The 24,366-nt window shown below is 48.3% G+C and overlaps 1 protein-coding gene across 1 annotated transcript; it reads left to right on the top strand.

The window, feature by feature from the left end:
- Positions 1-294: 294 nt before the first annotated feature.
- On the top strand, positions 295-23,797 carry Gltp (glycolipid transfer protein). The gene is made up of 5 exons (XM_004843605.3): positions 295-562; positions 17,513-17,571; positions 18,768-18,901; positions 20,109-20,259; positions 22,449-23,797. The coding sequence occupies exons 1-5, from the start codon at positions 460-462 to the stop codon at positions 22,629-22,631; spliced, it is 630 nt and encodes a 209-aa protein (XP_004843662.1). The 5' UTR covers positions 295-459; the 3' UTR covers positions 22,632-23,797.
- Positions 23,798-24,366: the final 569 nt, after the last annotated feature.

Genomic DNA, 24,366 nt, shown 5'->3' on the forward strand with positions numbered 1-24,366 from the left:
TTGTGAGCGCGGACAAGACAGGAGCCGGCCGCTGGGTTCCGGGGCCAAGCAGGAGGCGGTAGGAGTCACGCCTGCGAAAAGTTTACCTGGGAGCGGCTCACTTGGGCGGACCGGGACCCAAGAGCCGCGGGCTTCCACATCGCCCCGCCCCCAAGCCAATGGTCGCGCGAAAGCCGCAGGAGGCAGGGGCGGATTGGACGGGCTGGTGCGGCGGCGGGCGCGGATTGGGTGTACGCGGGAGGGGCGGGGCCGCGAGCCCGGGAGTTTAGGCGCTTGGCCGGCGGGCGGCGCTGAGCCCTCGGCTACGAGGGCGCAGCGCTGGCGGAAGTTGCGACGCTGGCGTCCCCGGAGCCTACGGAGGGCGGCAGTGACAGGCCGAGCGCTGACGGCAGCGATTCGGGGGGTGGCGTGGACGCCCGCGGCGCGGGCTGGGGCATCACCGCGGGCCTTGACCCCGAAATGGCGCTGCTGGCGGAGCACCTGCTGAAGCCACTGCCTGCGGACAAGCAGATCGAGACCGGGCCCTTCTTGGAGGCGGTGTCCCACCTGCCACCCTTCTTCGGTGAGCCGGGGTGGGGGTTGGAGGTGGCCTGTTCCCTGATCTTCCCCAAAACATCCCTCCCCTAGACACCCCGAGTACTGTTTCCTACGTCCCGGATCCCCTTCCCTTCCACGCACCCCACATTCTCCCCACCCCAGCCCACTCCCAGATTCTCTCTTCCCAAACATGTTCTAGCTTCCGTCTCTTGCCAGACATTCCCAACTCCTCCATCTCCCTCAGACACCTCACATTCCTTCCTGTGCCTTAGATGCACCCCAATCCTCCACTCCGTCAGGCACCCTCAATCGCCCACCTCCCTCAAACATACTTACTCTCGCATCTCCCCCAGACCTGTTCCAAGCCTCTACCCTTCCTCCTAAACGTCCTGCCCCTTCTCTTCCCAAATTCTTCATTGCTCACCCCATCTTTCCTCCCTATCTGAATGGTTCTCATCCCCTCAACGGAAGGGCCTTTAAAATGAATGAATTTTCTCTTCACTCTTCCAGCCTCTCCCTCCTGGGACTCGTGAACCTTTTTCTCAGCATTTCCACATTCTGGAGCAAAGTCCCTCACCACCACCTCCGAGGGTGGAGCAGGGAGGGAGGGGGATTTTGAAGATGGAATTGCAAACGTCTAGGGCCCTTTTCTATGGGAAGTCACCTAAAATTTTTCCTCCATGTAGGACAGGGGTCAGGGTGGGGGGAGCTGTTCCTTGGGGTGATGTTATACTCAAAGTGCTTGGCATGAATCCCTTCCTCATTTTGGGCTCTAAAAGAGGATGACCCCTTCCCCATTTGTCATGTTGAAGAGGTCATGGGAGCTCTGGGAAGGTGGTCCCTAAGCCAGTTTCAGACTCTCTTTCTGCCCTCCCCTTCCCCAGACCAGGCCAGGCCCTGATGGAAAATGGGAAACTGAAGCCAATACCATCTGCCTCTGCCCTTTGCCTTTCCCTACAGTAAAGAGTGCAACCCAAGCCTCTGCTTTCTTCTTGCCATGGGACTCTCCCAGTGTCCTGCCCTGCCCTATAGGAAGATACTGGCATCTGGGACAGAGTCCAGCTGAAGCCCACAGACAGGCAGAACCTATGACTGGCTTGGACTGAAGAGATTTGGCACCTAGGGCAGTCAGTTGCTCTGCCCCTAGTTTATGATCAGGGCTTGTTCAGGGCAGTAGTTCCCATTGAGGGGGTTGTGGCCAGGCTGAGTTATTGCTCAGTTTTCCTCTCCAACTCTTGGGTCTCAGCGTCCCTATCCATGAAATGAGGATGCTGATCGCATTAGCCAGAGGGAGTAAAGGAGGGGGTCTAAGTGCTAACTCAATGCTAGCTGGGCTGGGGGGAGGGGTTTTCTATCTGTAAGTTCCTGGAGGCAGTTTTGGTTCCTTCCCATAGTAGATGATTAATCAATGCTGGGTGAGTGCCCTTGCCTGGTTTGCTTGTCTCAGACCTGGGTCAGCAACCTGAGAGCAAGTCTCTGTCGTTTACATCCACTTCTGTGACCCCAGTGCCTGGAGTGGTGCCTGGCCCATAGCAGGTGCTCAGTCAATACTGTTGAATGTATGAAACTTTCTTAGTAGCTCAGCTTGAGGTAATACTGCATCTCCAGGTGGGTGCTTGGGTGCTAACTTGCTTTACCATTGAGGAATTATTTTTGTAACCAGGTTGTGTTGTGTTGTTTGTTTCCACTTTGGTACTATGAGTATTTGCAAGTCAGAGCCAGCTTGCCCTGGACAGGGATTCAGAATCTGTCTAAGCCAGTGGCTCTCAACTGGGGGCAGTTTTGCCCCTGAGGGGACATCTGTCCATGTTTGGAGACATTTTTGTTTGTCAACACAGTGGGGGTTACTGGATGCTCCAGGGTCCGACAGTGGTGTCATTAAGCACCCTACAGTTCACAGGACTGTGTCCCCACCACAAAGAATGACCTGGCCCCAAATGTCAGCAGTGTCAAGGTGGAAGACCCCAGGTTAAGCTCTGTGCCCTTTTTCCCCCTTACCTTCAACAGAGGTACATGTCAGTTCTGCACTGGGGGGCATATTGGTTGGATGCGATTGTCTGTGCAGTTTGGGAGGAAAGGGAGAGGTGACAGCTGGAGTCTGGAGTCCCTTTTCCTGGCCTCTAAGGACCCTTGTTTCTGCTGAGGTCCTGTGCTGTGGGTGTCACAGCCATGGACAGAAGCACCATTTAGTCAGAAGGCTCAGTGTGGTTGGCCCTCAAGGCGTTAACTGCCTAGGCAGTTCTGCCCACCAGGGCTATTCACTACTCACCAGAAGAGGAGACTTCTTAGCACCCTTAAAAACGAAAGTGATAATCCACTTTGAGCTGTTCTGCTCTTCCAGGAAGAAACTGAGGGTTTCAGACTTTGGTTGGAGGAAGGCTCTTCTACCCTGGCTTTTCTCCAGGGCTCTGAGGTTGATTGGTATCTGCTGTCAGCTCCATTGCAAGGGCTTTGTATAGATTTGCGGAGCGTCTGTCTGGTCACCTGGATGGTCTGGGTGCTGTGTGTATCTCTCCAGTGAAGCTGGTCAGGAGTGATGGGCGTAAGGAGTTGGAGAGGCATTGCAGTGACAGTTTCTTTCAGATCAGGGTTTTTTCATAGTGACACTGCCGACATTAGGGGACATGTCATTCTTGGTGGTGGTGAGGGGCTGTCCTGTGCTTTGTAAGGTGCTAAGCAGCATCCCAGGCCTCTGACTACTAGATGCCAGTAGCACACCCTGTCCTGAAGTTGTGACAACTAAAACTATCTCCAGGGAGGCAAAATCATTCATTGAGAACTATTCAACTTCATTGAGAACTATTGCTTTAGAAATATAAATTCAGTAGAAGATTGAAAGCTGTGTTTTTTAAAAGGTGTTTAATTCTACAAGGGAGATCTATTCATTGAAGGAAAATTGAGCAAAAGCTAATAATGAAGAAGAATACATTGTTTGGATGTGGTCATAATTTTTTAAGCTATCCCCTACTGTTAGACACTCAGGTTGCTTCTTTTTTTTCACTCTGGTAAAAAATGCCGGGCCAAACATCTTTTTTTTTCCTTTTAACAAAACATTTATTTATACATTTTAGGTATACATAATGATAACATTCATCATAAGGGATTTGTACCTGTACATGATGTATCTTCTTTTTTCCCATTCCCCCCACCTCCCTTCGACCCCTCTTCTCCTCCTTATATACAAAAGCTTTGTTTCCATTTTTTCCTTCTATTTTCTTTTTTTCTTGTTCTTTCTCCCTCCCGCCTCCTTGTTCCCCTTCTCATTTGAACATTTTCTTCCCATTTCCCAATATCTGTTCCACATTTAGTCCTTATTTCCACTTTCGGTTTCTCACACCAGAGAAACAATGCGCGCACTAAACATCTTTGTGCATGTTTCTTTGCCCAGTTCTTTATATATTTCTCATTTTTAGAAGTCAGAGGGAGAGTCCCAGGGTGTGAAGGGTTTTAACCTGGTGGAGCAGCCACATTTCTTTAGTCTTTGCAGGGTGTGGTTTGTGACAGACTTGGCTGGGCTTGGAAAAGGCTGATTCTTTCTGCCTCAGTGGGCATGGGCTGTGATCAGCCTCCTGCTCATCTGGTTTAGGTATCCTCCTCTAGGGCTTGCGCTTTCTTCATATCTCTAGCCTGAATCTCTAAAGTTATACAGGTTTTACTACATCCACTCAGAGGCCAGGCCTTTATCCATCTTTTTTCTCTCCCTTGACCCAGTAATTGGATCTTACCTGACTTATCAGTTTGCAAGACTGACTTCTGTGAAGTCTGCTTTCTCATTTTTTTAGGTCAATTATGCAGCTGTCCTGGAGCATTAACAGTTGGGAGATTTAGATGTCATTTAGTCATGTCACTCCCTGCCTAGGGGCCTCAATGGCTCCCTATTACCTTATCCTGAAGTCTATGCTATTGGCTTTCTGAATGGCTAGCAGCCCCACAAATGGCACTTTGCCTCTGGCTCCGAAGCTTTCCTGGCCCCTGTCTTTTTGCTGATGAATCACTCTGCTCTCAGCCCACCCCTTGCTTTTGTCTGGCTGGGTTCCATACCTCCTTAAGGAATTAGCTTATCAGTCACCTCACCCAGAAAGTCTTTTCCAACTCCCCTAGACTCAGAACCTGTCACATTCTGTGACTTTGAGTTATTTCAATGCCTAGCACTTGGTAAGCTAAAATATTTGCTGAATGCTTTTGGTTCCTTCCTGTTCTTCTGAGTTCTTGCTGAAAATGCTTTGCCTTTCTCTCCAAATTAAAATAGATGATTTAATTAAAGCACATGACAAAATTGAAATGTATAACCCCTTTCAAAGCCTGTACTCAGCAGACATTATTAATCAATCATGATACTTTTCCCTTTTGAGCCTACATGCAGCCTTGGTATCTTTTTTTCTTTCTTCCTCTCTTTTCTTTCTATTGTGATAGTGGAGACTGAATTGTGATGTTGGATCTCTATGCACAGAGCTACAACCCTGCCCTCTTTTGTTTTTTATTTCCAGTCAGGGTCTTGTAAATTGCTCAGGCTGGGCTCAAACTTTCAATCCTAGCTGGGTGTGGTACTGCTGTAATCCCAGCAAAGGAGGCAGGAAGATCACTGTGAGTTCAAGGCCAGCCTGAACTACATAGCAAGACCCTGTCTCAAAAACTTGTGATCCTCCTGCCTCAGCCTCCCAGAGTGCTAGGATTACAGACATGCACCACCATGCCTGGCAGCCTTGACATCTTTCTTAACACAACCATTCCAGGTCAATTAGAGTTGGTGCTTGAGATGGCATCTATTTGCCATTACTCTTTAGAAAGAAACCAGAGACAGAGGAGCTAAAGGTAATGATTTCCACCTTTCAGTTCTTGAAATCCCAGTTCTGGAGCTGATGTTTTCATTCATGCCTCTCAGTACCGTTAAGTGGGTGTCAGTAGAATCTGGCCTCATGGGTGCCTGGTACTGATTACACCGTCCTAGAGTGAGCCCAGAAAGAGGTTTTCTGTCACTTTTGATTCATTGGTTGCTCCACTTCGGTAGTCTAGAAGCACAAGTTTATCTTCTTTTTTTATAGCCAACCCCCGCCCCCCAAACTGAGGCCATTGAGGTCAGAGAGGTTAGGTGATTTGTGAGTTGCACAGCCAGTGAACAAGCAGACTTGCCAGGCTAGACCTCAGACCTCTGGACTCCTCTTGCTGCACTCTAGCACTGTGCTGCCCACTGTCCAGGCTTCCACTCCTGTAGAGGGGGAACAACCCTCGGAGAGCCGGGCTGATTGGCCCCTGAGGAAGTCCAGCAGCTCTGCTGGCACTGTTGTGAACTTGTGACATTATAAGTGGTCTGGGAGCTTACTAGCTATGGCTGTTTCCTTTGAGGTGGGTATTTCCTCACCTGCCCAAGCTGGGTAACTCCCTCTTATTTGTATGCAAATTAGAATGGGAGGTGTGGAAGTCACCCTTAGGGTGGGGAGCCCCAAACAGTCCCGCTTCCTTTAATTAGGACCTGGGCTGACAGCCTGGAAGCGCCCTCCCGACCCTTCTTGGTCTGTAAGGAAGCTCTCAGTAGCAAGCATTTTCTGGGGTCTGGGGCCACCTGCCGCATCCCTGCTGTGTTTGTTTTAAGTGGAATACAAATATATGTTGAGTTTTGTCTTTGTATAGACAATCCCAAGAAAGACAAATGAGAAACTACTCACCCTCCCAGTGTAGCAGGTGAGTTCTTATTTTGGTTGAGGGTCTATTGAGAGCAGGATTCTAGAGGAAGGGGACATAGCCTGTGTGCCTGAGAGGGACACTTGAAAGAAGAAACCATGTCTTGTGGGGAAATGAAGCCAAAAAGACAGTTTCTGCCATGGTTTGTACGATCTTGAAGTTGTCATGAGTTGGAGGTACATGTGGGAGGATGTGACATAGTGAGGCGTCATGAGCCGTTAGGAGCACCTTGTGGGTGACACCCACTTGGGATGTCACCTGGCCTAAGTACAATTTGAGGAAGCGGAGAGGCTGCCACAGCCCCACTATGTTTCCTGTCAAGCTGGCTGTTTTTGAGGCTCAAAGATGAGAAGTCCCTTTGAATCTGACTCTTTCTCTCTGACATCCATGCTCTGAACATCCCTGATGGAGGAGTGGAAAGAAACACGGACATTTATATCACACTGAGCCAGCCGGAACTTCAGTTCTGTGGGCAGGGATAAGGGCAGGGGACCAAAGCTGTGTGTCCATGAGCAAGTCCTTCCCTCTCTTGAGTCTGCAGCCCCAATGTAAAACAGGAAACAGCCCCCTGGGAGGGTTGATGAAGTTGACCTCACACGACAGTATTGACTCTCCATGCCTAACATCACCTCATCTTTGTGCAGGCAGGGCATGACACCTGCTTCAAAAGTGCAAGGTCCTCAGTTCCATCCCTGGTACCAAAAAAAGAAGCCACCTCCTGAGTCTGGGTGACCAACTATCAGGGTGCCAGGCCAGCCAGTGGGTGCTTCAATCTGAGACTCATCCCAGCATAGAGTATAGACAGTTTGTGTCCACTTGCCCTGCCCCTGATGAAAGAGGTGATATTGTCCTTCTGTACTCAGAAAAGTCAGGCCTTGAGATCTGGCCTCCGCTGCTGAAAAGCACAGAAGGGAAACGCAGGAGAGAAATGCCCAGTGTGCGCTATGACTTGCTGGCTCTGTGGTGTGGGTGCTGCACTGTGACTCCCTTAGGGACAGAGCTTGGGACCTCCTGGGGTCCAGCCCCATGCCCGGCACAGGGTAGGTGGCCAGCCAGTGTGGAACTGAAAGGGAACAGGAAGCATGCATGACAAAAGGCTCTGTGAAATACAGTGGGTGGCTGGATCTTAGCTAGGTAACCTGCACTTTGAGTGACTGCCAGGGTCAATCCGGAACCAGATGTTACTTATTTCTAATCCTTGTGAGAACCTTAAGAAGGAAGAATTGGTGCCATTTTATGGGAGAGGAAACAGGTCCAGAGAGATGAAGGGATCTGACCAAGTGACAAAGCTAGAAGGTGGCCCTGTCCCCTGCCCCCGTGTTGGGGAGGGGAAGCGATAGGAAGTTCTGTGCAGCAGGACAGTGAGCTCATTTCACTGAGCTTATTAGGATGGAAATGATGGGTTCTAGTCTTAGGTTTCATTGTTTCAGCCTAAAACCCAGCTGGGTGAATGAATGCTAATCTTTTCTTTGCGTTCTTACAATGGTACTGGTATCACAGTCTTTTTTTTTTTTTTCTTCCTTTTTTATTGTCATAGTGTTAATTGTATCTGAGCTTTTTAAAGTCATTACTAGGGATCAGCCCCCTCCAGGGTCCTGTGAAGCCTCAGCTTTCCACCTGGGTAGGCAGGCAGCCAGCCAGGCAGTGGGGCTCACTCACACTTCTCTGGGCTCCAGAATGGTTCATGTTCTGCACTGCTGTTGCTCTAGGCCCTTGATTTGCTCCCTTCCGAGACCCCTTTTTAATGGTCTGGAATCCATGTGAAGTCGTTATTTTATGATTAGGAGAGTTCTGCTAATATTTACCATTTCAATCATCAATCTCTCTCCTTCCTAGTTCCTTACTTATTTATTTCTTTTTTTATTTATTTATTTTTGCTGGGGTAGGAACCCCAGAGCCACATCCCCAGCCCTCTCTCCTCCATTCTAGGGATCAAACCCAGAGTCTTATACATTCTGGGCAAGCGCTGTACCACTGAGCCATATCTTCTCTCTCCTTTGTTTTTTTGTTTTTAGACATGGTCTCACTGTGTATTCTAGGCTGGCCTTTACTCATTATGTAGCCCAGACTGGCCTCAAATTCGCAGTGATCCTCCTGCCTCAGCCTCCAAGTTCTGGGATTATAAGCATGCACCACCAGGCTCAGGTCCTGTATCTCCTTACTTAATCATTAGTATCATTGTTTTCTGGACTTCTCTAAAGAATAAGCTTTTCAGGCTGGGGATTTAGCTCAGTAGTTCCGGTGTCTGCCTTGCAAGCACAAGGTCCCAAGTTTGATCCCTGGTATAAAAAAAAAAAAAAAATAAGCTTTGCCTTTTGCAAAATATAAAGATGATGATTTAATGTATAATAATAGGCATAAATAACAAAACTTTCTATTGAGTGTTATAAATGACGTGCATGAAACCACTCATGCAGAGACAGGTTTTTGTGAGGAAAAATAAAAGTTTATTACAGTGAACAGAGACTAAAATTGAGGATAGATTTTTAGCAGCTAACTGGGAAGACCAGAGTCTGTTACATCCGTAGGTGGATGGGCTGACATCAAGAGATAGATAGCAGCAACTAGCTGAGAAAGAAATTAGGTTTATATAGGTATTGAAAGGGCTAAGGAATCTGGGGTGAAACGTTTACGATTGAGTGCCCAAGGGCAATCAGTGGAGGTGTATATACAATAACTGGACTTGTCAGCACCGGGGAGTGTCTTATGGCCATCTGTCCTGCTTACTGAGAAATAGCCTGTTGTTTGCTGAAACCAGCCTGTTTGTTTGTGAAGGTCTCATTTAGGCCAGGCATGAGATTGAGCACTTACTAGGTGCCAGGAACTGTACTAACACCTCCCCCCCAGCTTTTTTTGTTTGTTTTGTGTGTTGTTTTTTTCCAGTACCGGGGATCAAACTCAGGACCTTGTGCTTGTGAGGCAGGCATGGCACCACTGAGCTACCCCTCACCCACCCCGCACTTTGTGACTGGGGATTGAACCGAAGGGCCTTTACACTGAACTATTGGCTCAGCCTATATTTTATTTTTTATTTTGAGACAGGGTCTCGCTAAGTCATTGAGGTGCCTAGCCTGGGCTTGAACTCGTGATCCTCCTGCCTCAGTCTCCCAGAGTGCCCAGCCCTAATCTCTTTATACAATCTCTTTTAAACCTCACAGTAGCCCTGTGAAGTGGACCATTATTAGCTTCATTTTACGAATGAGGAGCTTGTGGCTTGGAAAGTTAGCTGATTTCTCTCAGGCCACACAGTAAGTCAGAGAACTAATTTTCCCAACTGCATTTCTAGTTCAAGGCTTTTTTTGTCAGGGAAATTATGGACAAAGGGTTGGTATATTATGGGTGACTTATTTTTTTAGGTTGGTATTATAACATTTATTAAAATAATGCTGTGGTTTAATAGAAACAGCAAAGAACCAAAGAATTAAAATGCAAGCTATTGTGCTCGCTTCGGCAGCACATACACTAAAATGCAAGCTATGTAAAATCCCAACTAAAACCCAAAAGTGTCTAATGTATTCATTCATTAGCTAACCAAAAGCCCCAAAAAGGCAAGACACCCAATATAATAAAGTACTGCAAAAACGATTGGCAATTTTCACTTATCAAAATTGTGAATTTTGCATATTGTATCCTTTTCTCAATCACAAAAAAATTCTTTTTGAATGTTATATAACATACATATAAAACAAGATAGAAAAATACATTATAAACTTGTAACAGGGGCTGTAAATACATTATCTTACATGTTTCTCATAGGCAATAGGTTGGTTATGGTACATACATAGCATGAAACTACTGTGGTAATAAAGAATAGACAAAAATACATGTCAGCGGTACAATAACATACAAGTGACATTCCCATCTACCTACACTAAAAAATTACATAATACTGGGCTGGGGATTTAGCTCAGTGGTTTCCCTGCCTGCTGCGCAAGCACAAGGACCCGAGTTCGATCCCTGGTACCAAAAAAAAAAAAAAAGAAATTTTTAAAAGAATGCTAATACTGAGAACCAAGGCATTCAGAAATTTCAAAAGTCATGCTTTTTTTTCCAGTTGATCCAATAATTTGTCAACTAAGTTTTCAAAAGTTTGTTCTGAGCCAACATTACTTATATACTTTTTTTTTTTTGGTACCGGGGATCGAACTTGAGTCCTTACACTTGCGAGGCATGTGGCGGAACCACTGAGCTAAATCCCCAGCCCTCAGCATTACTTATAAATGTCACATATTTATTATTTCATACATTTACTTTCTTCCCCATAGAAGACCTTTGATAAACATCTAAAATGTCCAGGTATAACACAGTTGAGAAGAAAATTGATCAAATATTGGTATCGTGGTTTTTTTGGGTTTCTTTGGTACCAGGTATGGAACTCGGGTCCTTGAGCTTGGGAGCCAGGCGGCGGAACCACTGAGCTAAATCCCCGTCTCCATGGTATTGTTTTAACTATCACCTTGTCGTAAATCTATTCAACCAACCAAACACAATAAAAATCAAAAGGGCACAGCATATATTGTAAATAAGTCAAAACAACTGTATGTGTAACAGAAAGACAAAGCAATAGCACATTAAACCAAAGCTAGCTGAGTACAAAAGCTTGACTGTCTATTGCATAGTAAATAAACTGAAAACAGTTCCAAGTGAGACAGGATAAAGGAGAGGTCACTGGTGAAGGTGGGGACTGAGCTTTCTGTTGACCTTGACTGTGAAGCTGTGAATGGGTGACTTTTTAAAGCAATGTAGCAAAATGTGGAGCAGGAGCCAGTTTTAGGAATGGGGGCATCCTCTGGTTCCTGACCTTCAAAATAGACCTTACTGTGACCCGAGCAGTAACCACCCCCATGGATAAATGACTCATCTCCATCAGTGTAATCTGAGAGCCTCCCATTATGATCCTTGTAACCCAGGACTTGAAAAGTTAATCTGCCCTGTTTGTTTAACAACTGAACTTTATTATCCAGCTATGAAAAAGAGTTGAATGTGAAATAGAACTTCCCACTTGAGGCTGCTAGCATTGCAACACAGCATCTTGCTCCTCCTTTACGGAAAGAAATACTTCTGGATTGGGTTGGGTATGTTCCCTTCCTGAATCATTCTCATTGAAAGTGAACTGCACATCTAAGGGGCCCAGGATTTAGCTCAGTGGTTCTGGCACCTGCCTTGCAAGCGCAAGGTCCCGAGTTCAATCCCTGATACCAAAAACAAACAAACAAACAAAAAAGAACTGCACATCTCAAAAACAGCACACATGTTGTACTTGAATGAAAATGTGCCTGAGATGAAATGAGAGGGTGGCCTAGCCAGGGTAATTCAGCCACCTCATTGCTGAAAGGGGAGCGTCATCTGTTATGAGGGATGAAAGCACTGTGGGGCAGCTTGGAAATTTCCAGATGTGTGCTTCGGTCTTCCTTTGTGGTGCTAGGGGTTGAATCCATGGGCTGCATGTGCTGGGCAGTTGCTGCACCTCTGAGCTACATCCCAGCTGTGCCGTGGTCTTGCTCAGAGTGGCGGGCCAATGAATGCTGTCCAGCTGTGTTGGAGGCCTGAAAAAGACGTTATGACTCTGATCCTGGGTAGCTGATGGGGACTGCTGCTATGGCTTAGGGACTCCTGGGCAAGGTCACCCATGCGAACTGAAGCATGAGACCCAATCAGGAGCCTGATATGGCCCCGTCCATCCAGAGTTGTCACAGAAGTCATGCAGGAATCCCTGGCTTGGTACTTGTCTCTTTTTATTTTGTAGGTGGCTCTGGGATGGTTGGCTATTTGCTTTTGATGTATCTAGCAAAGCACTGTAGACAGTAGGAAGGAGTAGCTGTAACAAACGGTGTGGAGGAATGAGACTGCTCGAGCAGGCTAGTGAAAGCAAAGAGGGGCGGATTCACCTGGGTAGAGGTGGACTGACAGCAAGCAGGAGGCCGCCAGCCCCGAACAAAGAAAAGGCAGTAAACTTTTGGAAGAGATGTCTGGCATGTCTATCACGTATAGGGGTCAGAGCAGATATTTGTGGTCTGGATCTATGCAGCAATCAAGGCAGATGTATGGATATTTTCAGGTGACATGGCATTGAGAAGATGCTGTACTTTGTAGTTGTTATTTCTCTGTTAGGGACATCCCATCCTGTGTTCTTTGTCCGATAGCATGGCTTTTGTGGAGCGGAGACAACACCTACATCGGCTGCCTGTTTTGTTGTGGGGTTTTTTTTGGTACCGGGGATCGAACTCAGGTCCTTGCGCTTGGGCAACAGGCAGCGAAACCACTGAGCTAAATCCCTGGCCCTGCTGTGGGTTTTTTGTATCTTGTCAAACTATAGCTTGGAATTAAAGAGCATATTCATTAACCATTTCACGACAAGGTCAAGCCTGACAGTAGCCACCAACCAGCAGGATGAACATTCTTTTTCTTTTTCCTTTTTTGACATGGGAATTCACTAAGTTGCCCAAGGCGGCCTTGAACTTTTGATCCTCCTGCCTCAGCCTCCCAAGTAACTAAAACTACAGGTGCACGCCACTACACATGGCACCATAATTCATATTTGCTTTTTCTTTTTTTTGGTACCGGAGATTGAACTCGGGTTCTTGCGCTTGCACAGCAGGCAGCGAAACCACTGAGCTAAATCCCTGGCCCCCATAATGCATATTTTCGATAATGGCCCTATTTAGAAAGTTAAAAATGGCTTAGCTCGATGATTCCAACACCTCCCTCACAAGCACAAGGTCCCGAGTTCAAAAAAAAAAAAAAAGAAAAATAGGCTTGTTGTATGAAAGCAGGGACATTTGTGTCACATTTTGGTGAACTCCATCCAAAATGTTTGAACTAAAGAAAGTTGGTACATTCATAAAATTATTTAGTAGATAGATGGATAACATTTTTCTGTTATTTTCTTTCTATTATTGCAATTAAGCATCTTTTCATTTCTTCTGTGAATGTTCCATTGTCTTATAGGGCTGTTTTATTTTTTCTTATTGATTTTGTAAGAAATCTTTACATATTAGAGATAATACCATTTTATCATATTTTTTACACCAATAACACTCCCTTACCCCAATTTGTTGTTTGGCTTTGATGGTAGGATTTTCCGCCTCTCACATGTAGGAAGTTTCTGATTTTTCTTGTTTTTTTGGTACCGGGGATCAAACTCGGAACCTTGCATTTGTGAGGCAGGCGGTGGAACCACTGAGCTAAATCCCTGGTCCAGTGTGATTTTTTATAACCAAGATTTGTTCTTTTCCTTATGTCTTCTCTGTTGAATAGTATGCTTAAAAACAAATTTTCTCCACAAGCAAAGGGGGCATTTGTCAGGTATTTTAAATAACCAAGACTTTCCTATATTTAGAATCTGGGCAAGGTTTTGTGAAGATGGTGGGATTGTATCTGATTTTTTTCTTTTTCTAAAAGCAGCTTCCTTTCTCCCTGGAGGTAAATGATGAACTAGAAAGCCACCCAAGCCCACTCCCTCCCTCTAGGCAGACAGGTTCTGGTTGGCATATTGAGTAGCCTGTTTGCTGGTAGCAGTTAAGACAAAACAAGTTTAGGGTAACTGCAAAACTGGTAAAACAAGAAAGGCAATTTTGGGAGCAGGCTGTGAACTGAAGGAAAGGTAGGGCTGGATAACCTGCTAGAAACTTGTCACGCTCTGGGAACGGGGCGAGTTTAAGTTAAACTTGAACTGGGGAATTAAAATCATCCTCTGGTTTTCCTGTCAGAGTTCTCTCATTTTTCTTGAATTCACAGGAACATATGGGAACGTTCTAGAAAGAAAGGCCAGGATGTAGTAGAACCAGCCTTAGCTCTGTGATTGGTTCTGCGTTCCTGGCTCTCATTCTGTGGCCTTGGGCAAGGCAGTTGGCTTCTCTGGACTTGGTGTCCTCCGACTGCTCTAAGAACAAACAGGCCCAGACCTCTCAGTGGGTGATACTGAAGCAGGCCTTGGCTGCCTGAGCCTGGAGCACTTCCATTTGCACAACATCTCTGGGCTGTAGGAAGTGAGAACCTGACCCTAAGTCATTAAGTCACTTGCCAAAGTCATGCCAAAGTCACACCAAAGCCAAGATTTGAACCCAGGGCCATCTGGCTCTAGAGCTCTAGGGCACCCCTCCACCAATTATGAACAGCCCCCTTCCAGGAGCTCCAGGCCACCACCCTTGTCGGGTACACACCCTCTGGGTGTGACGGGAAAGTGATTCTAGGGTCTGGGTCCTCATTCTGTGCTTTTGCAGGGCCCCAGCCTCAGCGGTGTCCTCCACCAGCACATTCTTCCCCCGAAGTTGAGCAAAAGCCGTCACCCTGCACATTGGCCACAGCACACAATAAGGTGGCTGTTGGGGCCTGATGACTGCTGCCCGAGGCAGCCTGGTGACCCTCGGAGCACACCAGTCAGGAGAAACAGAAACAGAAAGTCTTTCTCCCTGCCACCAGGACCGAGTTGAGTAGCAAGGAAACCCAGGAGCATTTCTGTCTGCATCTCTCAAATACACATCAAAGCCAGGCTTGGTGGCACAGGCCCGTATCCCGGCTCCTCGGGAAGCTGAGACAGGAGGAGTGCAAGCTCAAGGCCAACCTGGGCAACTTAGCCAGATCCTGCCTCAAAAATTAAAAAGGGCTGGGGGTTAGCTCAGTGCTAGAGCACCTCTGGGCTAAATCCATAATACTGGGAGGAAAAAAGAAAGTATATTGAACGACCCGAGTTTTGCAGAATAGCTGATAGTACTCCCATGGCTGTCGAGGGTCTGTCAGCAACCCCTGGTCCCCTGCCTTCCTTATCTGAAGATCAGCCTGCAGCACTAACAGCAATCATGCGGGCTCACAGATGACAGGGCTGCCCGCCCAGGAGGTTAAACACGCATCAGGCAAGGCTAAGGTTGGCTCGGGCAGTAACTCCCCTGATCTCTGCAGGTCTGCTGGGAGGCAGAACACCCAGGGTTAGGTAGGGCAGGTGGCCTGCACCCCCCCACCCCCAGTACCTCGGAGCCACTTCCAAAGTGGTCACGGGAAAGAAGGTTCAGGCACGGCCCTTGGGGACTTGCCCCACCGGCTGTTAGCTGAGAGGAGCTGGCCTGGAGCTCAGCCAGAGGACTATGCCAGAAGCCCACCTCCGGGGAGGAGGGACATGGGAGTGGGGTGGCAGGGGCCACAGGTTGAGGATGATTCCCAGGCAGCAGAGGCCCATGGGGCATTTGCTGGACCATGGAACCTGACCCTGGAAATGATATGAAGTCAAACAAATGATTGAAGTCCATTTATTGAGCATTCAGCACACACGGGGCGTTCTGCTAAGTGTGTCTGATGCATTGTTTTTCTTTCTTTTTGGTTTCTGATGTTGAAAATCAAACCTAGGGCCTGGTACATACTGAGCATATGTTCTTTTTTTGGGGGGGTACCGGGGATCGAACTCAGGTCCTTGCACTTGCAAGGCAGGCGTCAGAACCACTGAGCTAAATCCCCGGCCCCTCCCTTACTATTTTAAAGAAATTTTTCTTTTCCTGGTCACTAATGGCAGTTTTATCTTCTATATCTGAAATTCTGTCCTCACATTGGTTCATTCTGCTGCATAAACTTTCAGTGGAGTTTTTAATCTCCTGGAAATTTGTTTGCATCTGTTTTATGGATTCCATTTGTTTCCTATGTTAGGATTCCATAATGTTCCTCAGCTCCTCTATTTTTTTAAATCTGTGTCTGCTCTAGATTTATTAATCATGTCTTGTACTATGGGCACAATCTCTGCTGTTATCTGAGAAATTATTTCTGATTTCATTTTTTCCAGATCCACTTTTGTTGCCAGTTCAGGGAGTCCAGGTGGTTGAGTATCAGATTGTTCCATCTCGTCTCCCTTTGGGGATGGTTTAGGTGATCTGGAAGTCTGGTTTTGAGATTTGTTTACATGTCTTCTCATGAGGCGGGGGTTGTGCTGCTGGTGCCCATGTTACTCACCTACTCGGCGTTAGGGGCGGCTCTGCTTCTCAGTGCTGGGGGCACTGAGCATATGTTGTACCACTGATTTATGCCCCCAATCTGGTGCACTATTTTTAATTCTTATGACATCCTTATGAAATAATTCCTACTGCTGCTCCATGGAATACATGAGGAAACTGAGGCACGCAGAGGTGAGGCAACCCACCCAGCTGAACAGTGGCCAGGCCATGGTTCAGACTCCATCTGTCTGCATGCCTAGCGAGCCTTCTTTCCACCATGCACTGGGTGTTTGATTTAAGCATATAATGCTGACTTCGTGCACCTTTTTTCACAGCTGTAGTTAACATGTTCTAGATGGTTGGCCAGCTGTGGCTACTCACTCTGGCTGGAATCCGGCCTACAGAACTCCTCACATGCCCGAGACCCTCCCTGGCCTCCAAGGTAGCAGCATTTCCCTCATTTCCCTCCTTCGGGTTGGCTTCTGGCTCCACCCACCTTGGGGTCCTTGTCCCCCTGGGCTCTGTGTCCACCTGAGCAAACCCACTTCTCTGGACCCAGCAAGGATGCTGAGGAGGGGAGGGGAGTGCAGCTGTCCCCTGCAGGCCCCAGGGTGAGGGCCACCCAAGTACTATGCAAGTGTGCCCTCCACTGTCCCCAGCCCTCTGCAGGGCACTTCATCTGGTGCCATGTCCTTGGTCCTCATGACGACCTGCCAAGGGGAAAGGAAGGAGGGGACAGGGAGAGGTTTCACATGGAGCCCAGAGTTCCAAGCATGGCCAGGCCATGTCTGGGTCCACGTTTCACCTACCAGAAGGTATTACCTCGTGTCCCATGTTCCATTCTGCCAGAAAGCACAGTGCTCCGGGTGAAGGACATTGAGATTCTAGAGATGAACAGATGGCATCTGGGAACTGGACTATTTCAAGTAGTCCTCGTCACACTTCCAAGATGGGTTCTGTTGTCACATTTGCTAGGTGGGAATGTGAGGCTCAGGAAGCTGAAGGCAGTCATCTACCCTGCAAAGCTGGGGTCGTGTGGGTGCCATAGTGGACAGCCAAAGATAGAACATTTCTGTCCTTGTTGAAAGTTCTGTTAGACAGTGCTGTTCCAGGGAAAGTGAGGTGTGGACAAAGGGTTTGTCTCCTACATATTCCACTTGCATTTAAGGGCTCTGACAAGTCCTGCAATACAACTCAGTTTCACCTGGAGCCCACCACTCCCCAAATTTGCTTGCCCACAGAGCCTTCCTAATACCTGTAACATTCTCCTTGCCCCTAAACACACCAGTTTTCCTCCCCTGAAGTCCCCAGTCCTCAGTGGCCCATGGTTGTTCTATTACCCTTGTGAGGAATCCAACTCTGTCTTCTCATTCTGTTCCCAGATTGCTTTGGGTCCCCAGTGTTCATGCCCATCAAGGCAGACATAAGTGGCAACATCACGGTAAGTACTTGGCCTGGCAGCCATAAACTCTCAGCTGAGGAAGAGGAGGGAGATGCACTAAACAGGCTGGGCCCCGGGCTCAGGCAACTAGGGCTCAAGGTTCTGCTACTCCTCCTAGATAGTCAAGCCATCTAGATGCAGCCTGGGTGGGACCAGAGTCTCAAGGGTTGACCCTGAGAAGGGCCTGCTGCTGTCTTTTGTTCACTTCTGCCCCAAAACTCCAGCAGGCCATGGTGGTGCACACCTGTACTCTCAGCACTCAGGGAGGCTGAGGCAGGAAGACAGCAAGTTTGAGCTGAGCTCAAATGCAGTGAGACCCTGTTTCAAAAGAAAAATAGAAAGGGCTGGGGATGTAGCTGAGTGCAAAGTTCTTGGTTTAATCACCAGTACGTACTGCAGAACAAAATAACCCTCCAAAGTCCATGGATGTCGTGGACCTGACTCTCATTCCTGAGTTCTGGGGATTCCCTGTGCCATCTGCTCTCCTGTGAGGATCTGCTCCCGGCCTACTCTGAGGGTCTCAGTTCTACCTGCCAGCAGCCCCGGGAGGCTGGTCCTGTTATTATCCCCATGGCTTCATTTCAGAAAATCCCCCTACCTCAGAGGAGTTGAGGGACTCACTTAAGGTCACACAGCAAGAAAGTGGCAGAGCTGAGATTCATACCCAGGACCACCTGGGTCCTTCAGAGGCCTTTGAACCTGGACATCCTAGAATCCTAAGAGGATCCCGAAGTCTTTGAATCCAAGATTTCACTCATCCCTAAAAGCAAAATCTGAGGTGCCTGCTGCCCATGGCAGTGTTGCCAGTGGTTGGAGGACATGGACTCTTAAGTCAGCTGAGCTGGGACCCACACTCACCTGCACAGCTGTGTGGCCTGGGCCACATCACTGCCCCTCTCTGAGCCTCAGTGTCCTTATCTGTAGATTGAGTACCGACAGAGCAACATGTGGGTACCCATGGGCATCCTGTAATAACGCAGTGCCCACAAAGCACTTTGTCTGCTCTGGCTCATGGACGCACTCGACACATGTGAACAGGGGCCATTCCTGTTAGGATGAGTCGAGTCCCTGCTGCTCCCGGCAGGCGGCAGGCGAGAAGGAGGAGGAGGTGCCTGTGGTTGCTCCTCCCCCGGTACTCGGGGTGCTGTCTATGGGGCAGCCTTTCCTAAGGGACAACCCCATGTGCTACATTTCAGAAAATTAAAGCCGTGTACGACACCAACCCAACCAAGTTCCGGACCCTGCAGAACATCCTGGAGGTGGAGAAGGAAATGTATGGGACAGAGTGGCCCAAAGTGGGGGCCACGCTGGCGCTAATGTGGCTGAAAAGGTGATGGGCTTGGGGGTAGGGCCTGGAGGTTCCCCTGTGCTGTAGCGGAGGGAAGCAGTCCCTGCCACTGCCAGCATGGGGTTCAGATGCCCTTCTGGTACAGTGCTAATCGATGGCTGGGAAAAGTCTCCTGAGGGCCAGTTCACATAAGCACAGTTGTACAGATTGTGAACTGCATTAGGGGTATCCTGTTTGGGGCTGCTCATATATGTAAATTGTATATTTGTATATTATACAAATATTTGTAGATTTGTATGTTATGGCAGTTTATGGACAGAAATACAGCATTTTGTTTGCTTGTTTGTTTTTTGGTACCAGGAACGGAACTCAGGACCTTGCACTTGGCAGGCAGGCGAGGTGCCACTGAGCTACATCCCCAGTCCTATGTTTGTTTGTTTTTTGAGACAGGGTCTCACTATGTAGTTCAGAATGGTCTTGAACTTAACACGTATCCCAGGCTGGCCTCAAATTTGTAGTGATCCTCCTCCCTCAGCCTCCTTAGTGCTGGGATTACAGGCGTGCGCCACCATGCCTGGCTAGAGATACAGCATCTTGAGGAGTTTTGTCTAATTGGCACAAGTATGTCCTATGGGCCAGGGACACTGCCCTGAGCCCACTCAGATAATCCCAGGGCTGGCACCCATTGGATTTTTTATTTGGGCTCCCTGCTGTCTCCACACCCTTCTCCTTGCTCTTGGAGTGGCCCCTGGAATCGCAGACATGACTTGGGGCAGGCAGAGGGGCAATGTAGCAGATTTAGAAAGACCTGGGGACAGCAGGGTGGGAGTGAGGAGCCTGCGCCAGGCTGCCCATGTGCCAATGTGTCCCTGGTCTGTGAGCCCTCTGTGGGCCAGCGCTGTGGCTTCACCCTTCCAGCCACCTGCCATGTGCCAGCCCGTGAGAGGCTACATGGCCACAGAAAAAGCAAGGCAGGCCAGTCCCTGCCCTCGAGGATCTTAAAGCCTAGCAGAGACTATTGTTAGGGGTCCAGCACCGGCTCTGGTGGAAAGAAGGGACTTGAGCCAAGTGGTCATATTCCTTATAAGCAGGAGTCCAAGATATCAGTTGAGGGAGAGCCGCTTCCTTTTGTGGGGTTGTACTTCCGAGTCACAGTAGGTACTTCACTCACAGCCGGCAGGGCCGCCATAACAGGGGGGTGCCAGCTGTGGACCAGGGTCCAAATGTACCATCTCCTCTCTGTCCTCAGAGGCCTCCGCTTCATCCAGATCTTCCTCCAGAGCATCTGTGATGGGGAGCGGGATGAGAACCACCCCAACCTCATCCGCGTCAATGCCACCAAGGCCTATGAGATGGCCCTCAAGAAGTACCATGGCTGGCTTGTGCAGAAGATCTTCCATGTGAGCCACCCCCAGGGGACCAGGGAACCCCATTCTGTCCCCAGGCCAGGACTACAAGCTTGCAGATTCCATTCTCTGCTCTGGCAGTTTTTTCTTTTTTTGTTTTTCTGTTTTTGGTTTTCTGAGACAGGGTCTCACTGTGTAGCTTGCACCAGCTGTGTGATACACCAAGATGAACTCGGAGGTCACCTACAACATGTAGGCCTCAAACTTGCGGTGATCTTCCTGTCTCAGCTTCCCAAGTGCTGGGATTACAGCCATGAACCTCCACACCTGGCTCTCCTACTTCTTAGCTGTGTCTTTGGTGCCTGTATTTGCCCCTGGGTCTGGGAATGGCCCACTGTCCCTTGGGGGCAAGGCTGATACTGGTATACTGAGGGCCCTGTGTGCATGTGGCCAGCCCTGGGGCATGGCGTGCTAGCCATTACTGCAGATGCTCCCTGGGCCCTCTGAGTGCCCCACCCTGGAAGGCCTGGCCAGAGGCTGAAGGCCGAGGCAGGAGGATCACAAGTTCAAGCCCAGTCTGGGCAACTTAGTGAGACCTTCTCTCAAAAAGAAAGAAAAAAAAAAAGAAGAGCCAAGGATGTAACTCAATGCAAAGGCCCTGAGTTCAACCTCTAGTTCTAATCTTCAAAGGAGAGAGAGAGGGAGAGAGAATATCTGGGGCAAAGCCTGTGGGCTCACAGGTGGGTGGTGGGTCGTCCTCCTTGGCCCCTTGGATTCTGCCCACATTCTCACCTCAGGCAAGGAGGAGAGGAAAGGCTTTGTCTCCATGGAGGCACATGCTGAAAGGACCATGGCCTGCAGGGCTCTTGTGGCCTGAGTTAGGATGACATTGGCCAGAGTTCCTGGACATGGGGCTTCAGCCTAGTTAGCTGAATGTCTCTAGGTCACCAGGCTGAGAAGCCCACTGAGGAGATGTGCAAGGGCCTTCAAGATGCCCAGCATGCTCCTGGCACCTGTCTCTCGCTGCCCCACCTCACTCTGTGTGGGCTCACCTGGTCTGCTATGCCAGCCCTTCCACTGCAGCCCACTGTGCCTGCGCATTCTCACTGCCATGAGAACCAGGAGGCCTGGTTGGGAGCTGGGCTGGGTCCAGGCAGGAAGAGCTGGACACAGGGCAGAAACACAGGCAGAAACACCTCTGGGCCATCTGCCCTGGCATGGCCCATCTGGGCAGCACCTTGAGACCCCGCTCTTCCTGCAGCACATTCCCCGTGAAGGCCTGGCAATCGCCTCTTAGTAGTAACAGTGTTCTGCAGGCCTGGCAGCTGCCGTGAGCTGTGATCTCCATGAGGCAGCTCACTTCTCACTGTGCTGCACAGTGTACAGATAGTGCCGCTCAGACTGGTGAAAGGGGGAAGGACTGGCTGCACACAGAGGTATGTGCCTATAGTCCCAGGTACTCACGAGGCTGAAGCGGAAGGAACATTTGAGCCCAGGAGTTTGAGCTCAGGCTGGGCAACATAGCAGGAACTTGTCTCAAAGAAAAAGTCAGGAGGTGGGGGCTGGGACTGTACCTTCCTGACCCTTAGTCTTCTCATTCAAATAGGTGTAAAACATGAAATGACCCTACAAGGATCATTGTGAAAAACAAGTCAATCTGTATAAAGTGCTTGGCACGCAGTTTACATTCAGGAAATTAGGGCTGGAGATTTAGCTCAGTGGTACTGCCACCTGCCTCGCAAGCGCAAGGTCCTGAGTTCAATCCCCGGTACCAAAAAAAAAAAAAGACATTCAGGAAATCAAAGCTACTACTACTTTCATTATTAATGATAACACTATTTGTATTTTCCCCATCCTGTCAAACCTGTAGCCTGGCTCTACAGTTCTGTGAATCTCTATACTTTTTTCAGATGTCAGGGAAGCCCTGAAATATAAGGAAGCATCACCCTCTAAGCACACAAAAGAGCCCACACCATGAATTAGCAGCCTTCTCCGGAAAGTGAGCTTCTTGATCAGGGAGAGAAGAGCTCCATACAGGAGTTGGCACCCAGGCTTGCCTGTCTCCAGGCTGGTGTCCTTCCTGTGGTCCCCCCTGGGGTGGAAGGCATAACACACCTTCCTTTCCTTTTTCTTTCCCTTCTCACCCCCAGGGGAAGACCCTGGGGGCTTCTTCCCTGTCCCCTTGCTGGCCTGGTGTCTGGCCTGCTAACGACATGCCCGCCTCCCCTCTTGCCCATCTCAAGGCAGCGCTCTACGCGGCCCCCTACAAATCTGACTTCCTGAAAGCACTCTCCAAGGGGCAGAATGTGACGGAGGAGGAGTGCCTGGAGAAGATCCGCCTCTTCTTGGTCAACTACACGGCCACCATCGATGTCATCTATGAGATGTTCACCAAGATGAATGCAGAGCTCAACTACAAGGTGTAGGCAGCTCCCTTGTGGGGCTACACTCAGAAACAAGCAAGCCTGGATCACTGTGAACCAAGTCTCGTTCACCCACTGCTCACAGCCCCCGGACCATCCTGGGCTGCAAAGGACAGCCTTGGTATTTTTTCAGTCTTTTTTTTTTTCAGTTTATTCTATTGGAGCAATAAATAATGATCCTCTTTTGAATCTTTGAATTTCACAACAGCACAGACTGACTGTACATCTTCATTTCAGTGTGATAAAAATCAATTAACCAACCTGGCTCGGTGGTGCATGCCTGCAATCCCAGCTACATGGGAAGCTGAGACAGGAGGATCATAAGTTTGATCCCAGCTTGGTGCAACTTAGAGAGATCCTGTCTCAAAAAAAAAAAAAAATTAAAAAGAATTGGGAATCTAGCTCAGTGGTAGAATGCTTGTCTAGCATAGGTGAGGCCCTGGGCTCAATCCCTGGCACCACAAAACATAAAAGCAAAATTAACATTTCTAATAAATGAAGTCCTGGGGGGGTCCCCCCCACAAAGAGTACTGCCCTAGGGGAGTGGTACACACCTCATTTCACAGAGAAGCACATGTTCCTCTGAGGATCTGGCTGAATGATGTTTTGGGTATTTTAGGGAGTGTGAAAGATTTGACTGAAAATTTTGCAGGATCCTTATTGTGGTATTCTTTAAAAAAAGCAAACTGGTGTGTGTTCTAATGTGGTTTGCACAGCCCAGCCTCACAATGCTGTCATTAGAAACCATCTGCCTTTTGCCAGTCTTTTTTTGTTTTTTAATAGCTGAAACCAACCAGCAAGCCTCTGATGACCAAAGGGCCATTTCTTTTCAATCTATTGGGCACAAACAATTGACCATTGATGACTGTATCTGCATTCTTCTGCATAATTATTTTCTTCAGGGACAATTCTTCCAACCTAAGAAACAAGCGGATTTCTGGGGAGGAAGAAATATACCCTCCAGCTGCTGAGACTTGAGAAGCCACCTTGCTGCCTTAATGGTCCTTTCTGACGCTAAAAAGAGCTTATATTTTTTAAAGTATTGGTGCAAACCAAGCAACTCCAAAAGATTTGATGTGTGTTTAATAAAAAACTCAATGAGGAACAATTGGTGATTTTTATGTAGAAACTAAATGATCCTTAATAAATAAATCTCTATTTTGGAATCACATCTGTGTGCTGTTTTGGTTCTTGATTCTTTCATTTATTTTCTGAATCCAAGGTTGCATTTGGGGACTCTTATAGAGATGCTACCAAGGGCCTCTTTTCTGGCCTCCATGGTTTGTTTGTTTGTTTGTTTGGTACTGGGCATTGAGCTCAAGACCTTGTGCTTTTGAGGCAGGCATGGAGCCACTGAGCTAAATCCCCAGACCAGGCCTCCCTCCATGATTTTAAAAAACAACTGGTTGCCACATGGAGAAACTGTGGAATTTCACATAAAAATCTTAGGTTTCTAGTTTCTTTTAAAAAACCAAGCTAGGGGCCGGGGATTTAGCTCAGTGTTTTCATCGCGTGCTGCGCAAGCACAAGGACCAGAGTTCAATCCCCGGTACCAAAAAAAACCCAAGCTGCCGGGCTGTAGGGAACAGGGAAAGGGGACATTACCAGAACCCCTGCAGTGAGTCCTGGTCTCCTGTGAGCTACAACAGCACAAGATGAATTAATGAATAAAGACAGGAAATGATACTTAGAGAAGAAGCTGAGCTCTGGGCCTGATCAGTGCTGCTCTGGGAAGCAA

The sequence above is a fragment of the Heterocephalus glaber genome, unplaced genomic scaffold (assembly GCF_053883595.1).
Source record: "Heterocephalus glaber isolate CG9 unplaced genomic scaffold, H.glaber_assembly_v1.0 deba00001687, whole genome shotgun sequence".
Taxonomy (NCBI): Eukaryota; Metazoa; Chordata; class Mammalia; order Rodentia; family Bathyergidae; genus Heterocephalus; species Heterocephalus glaber.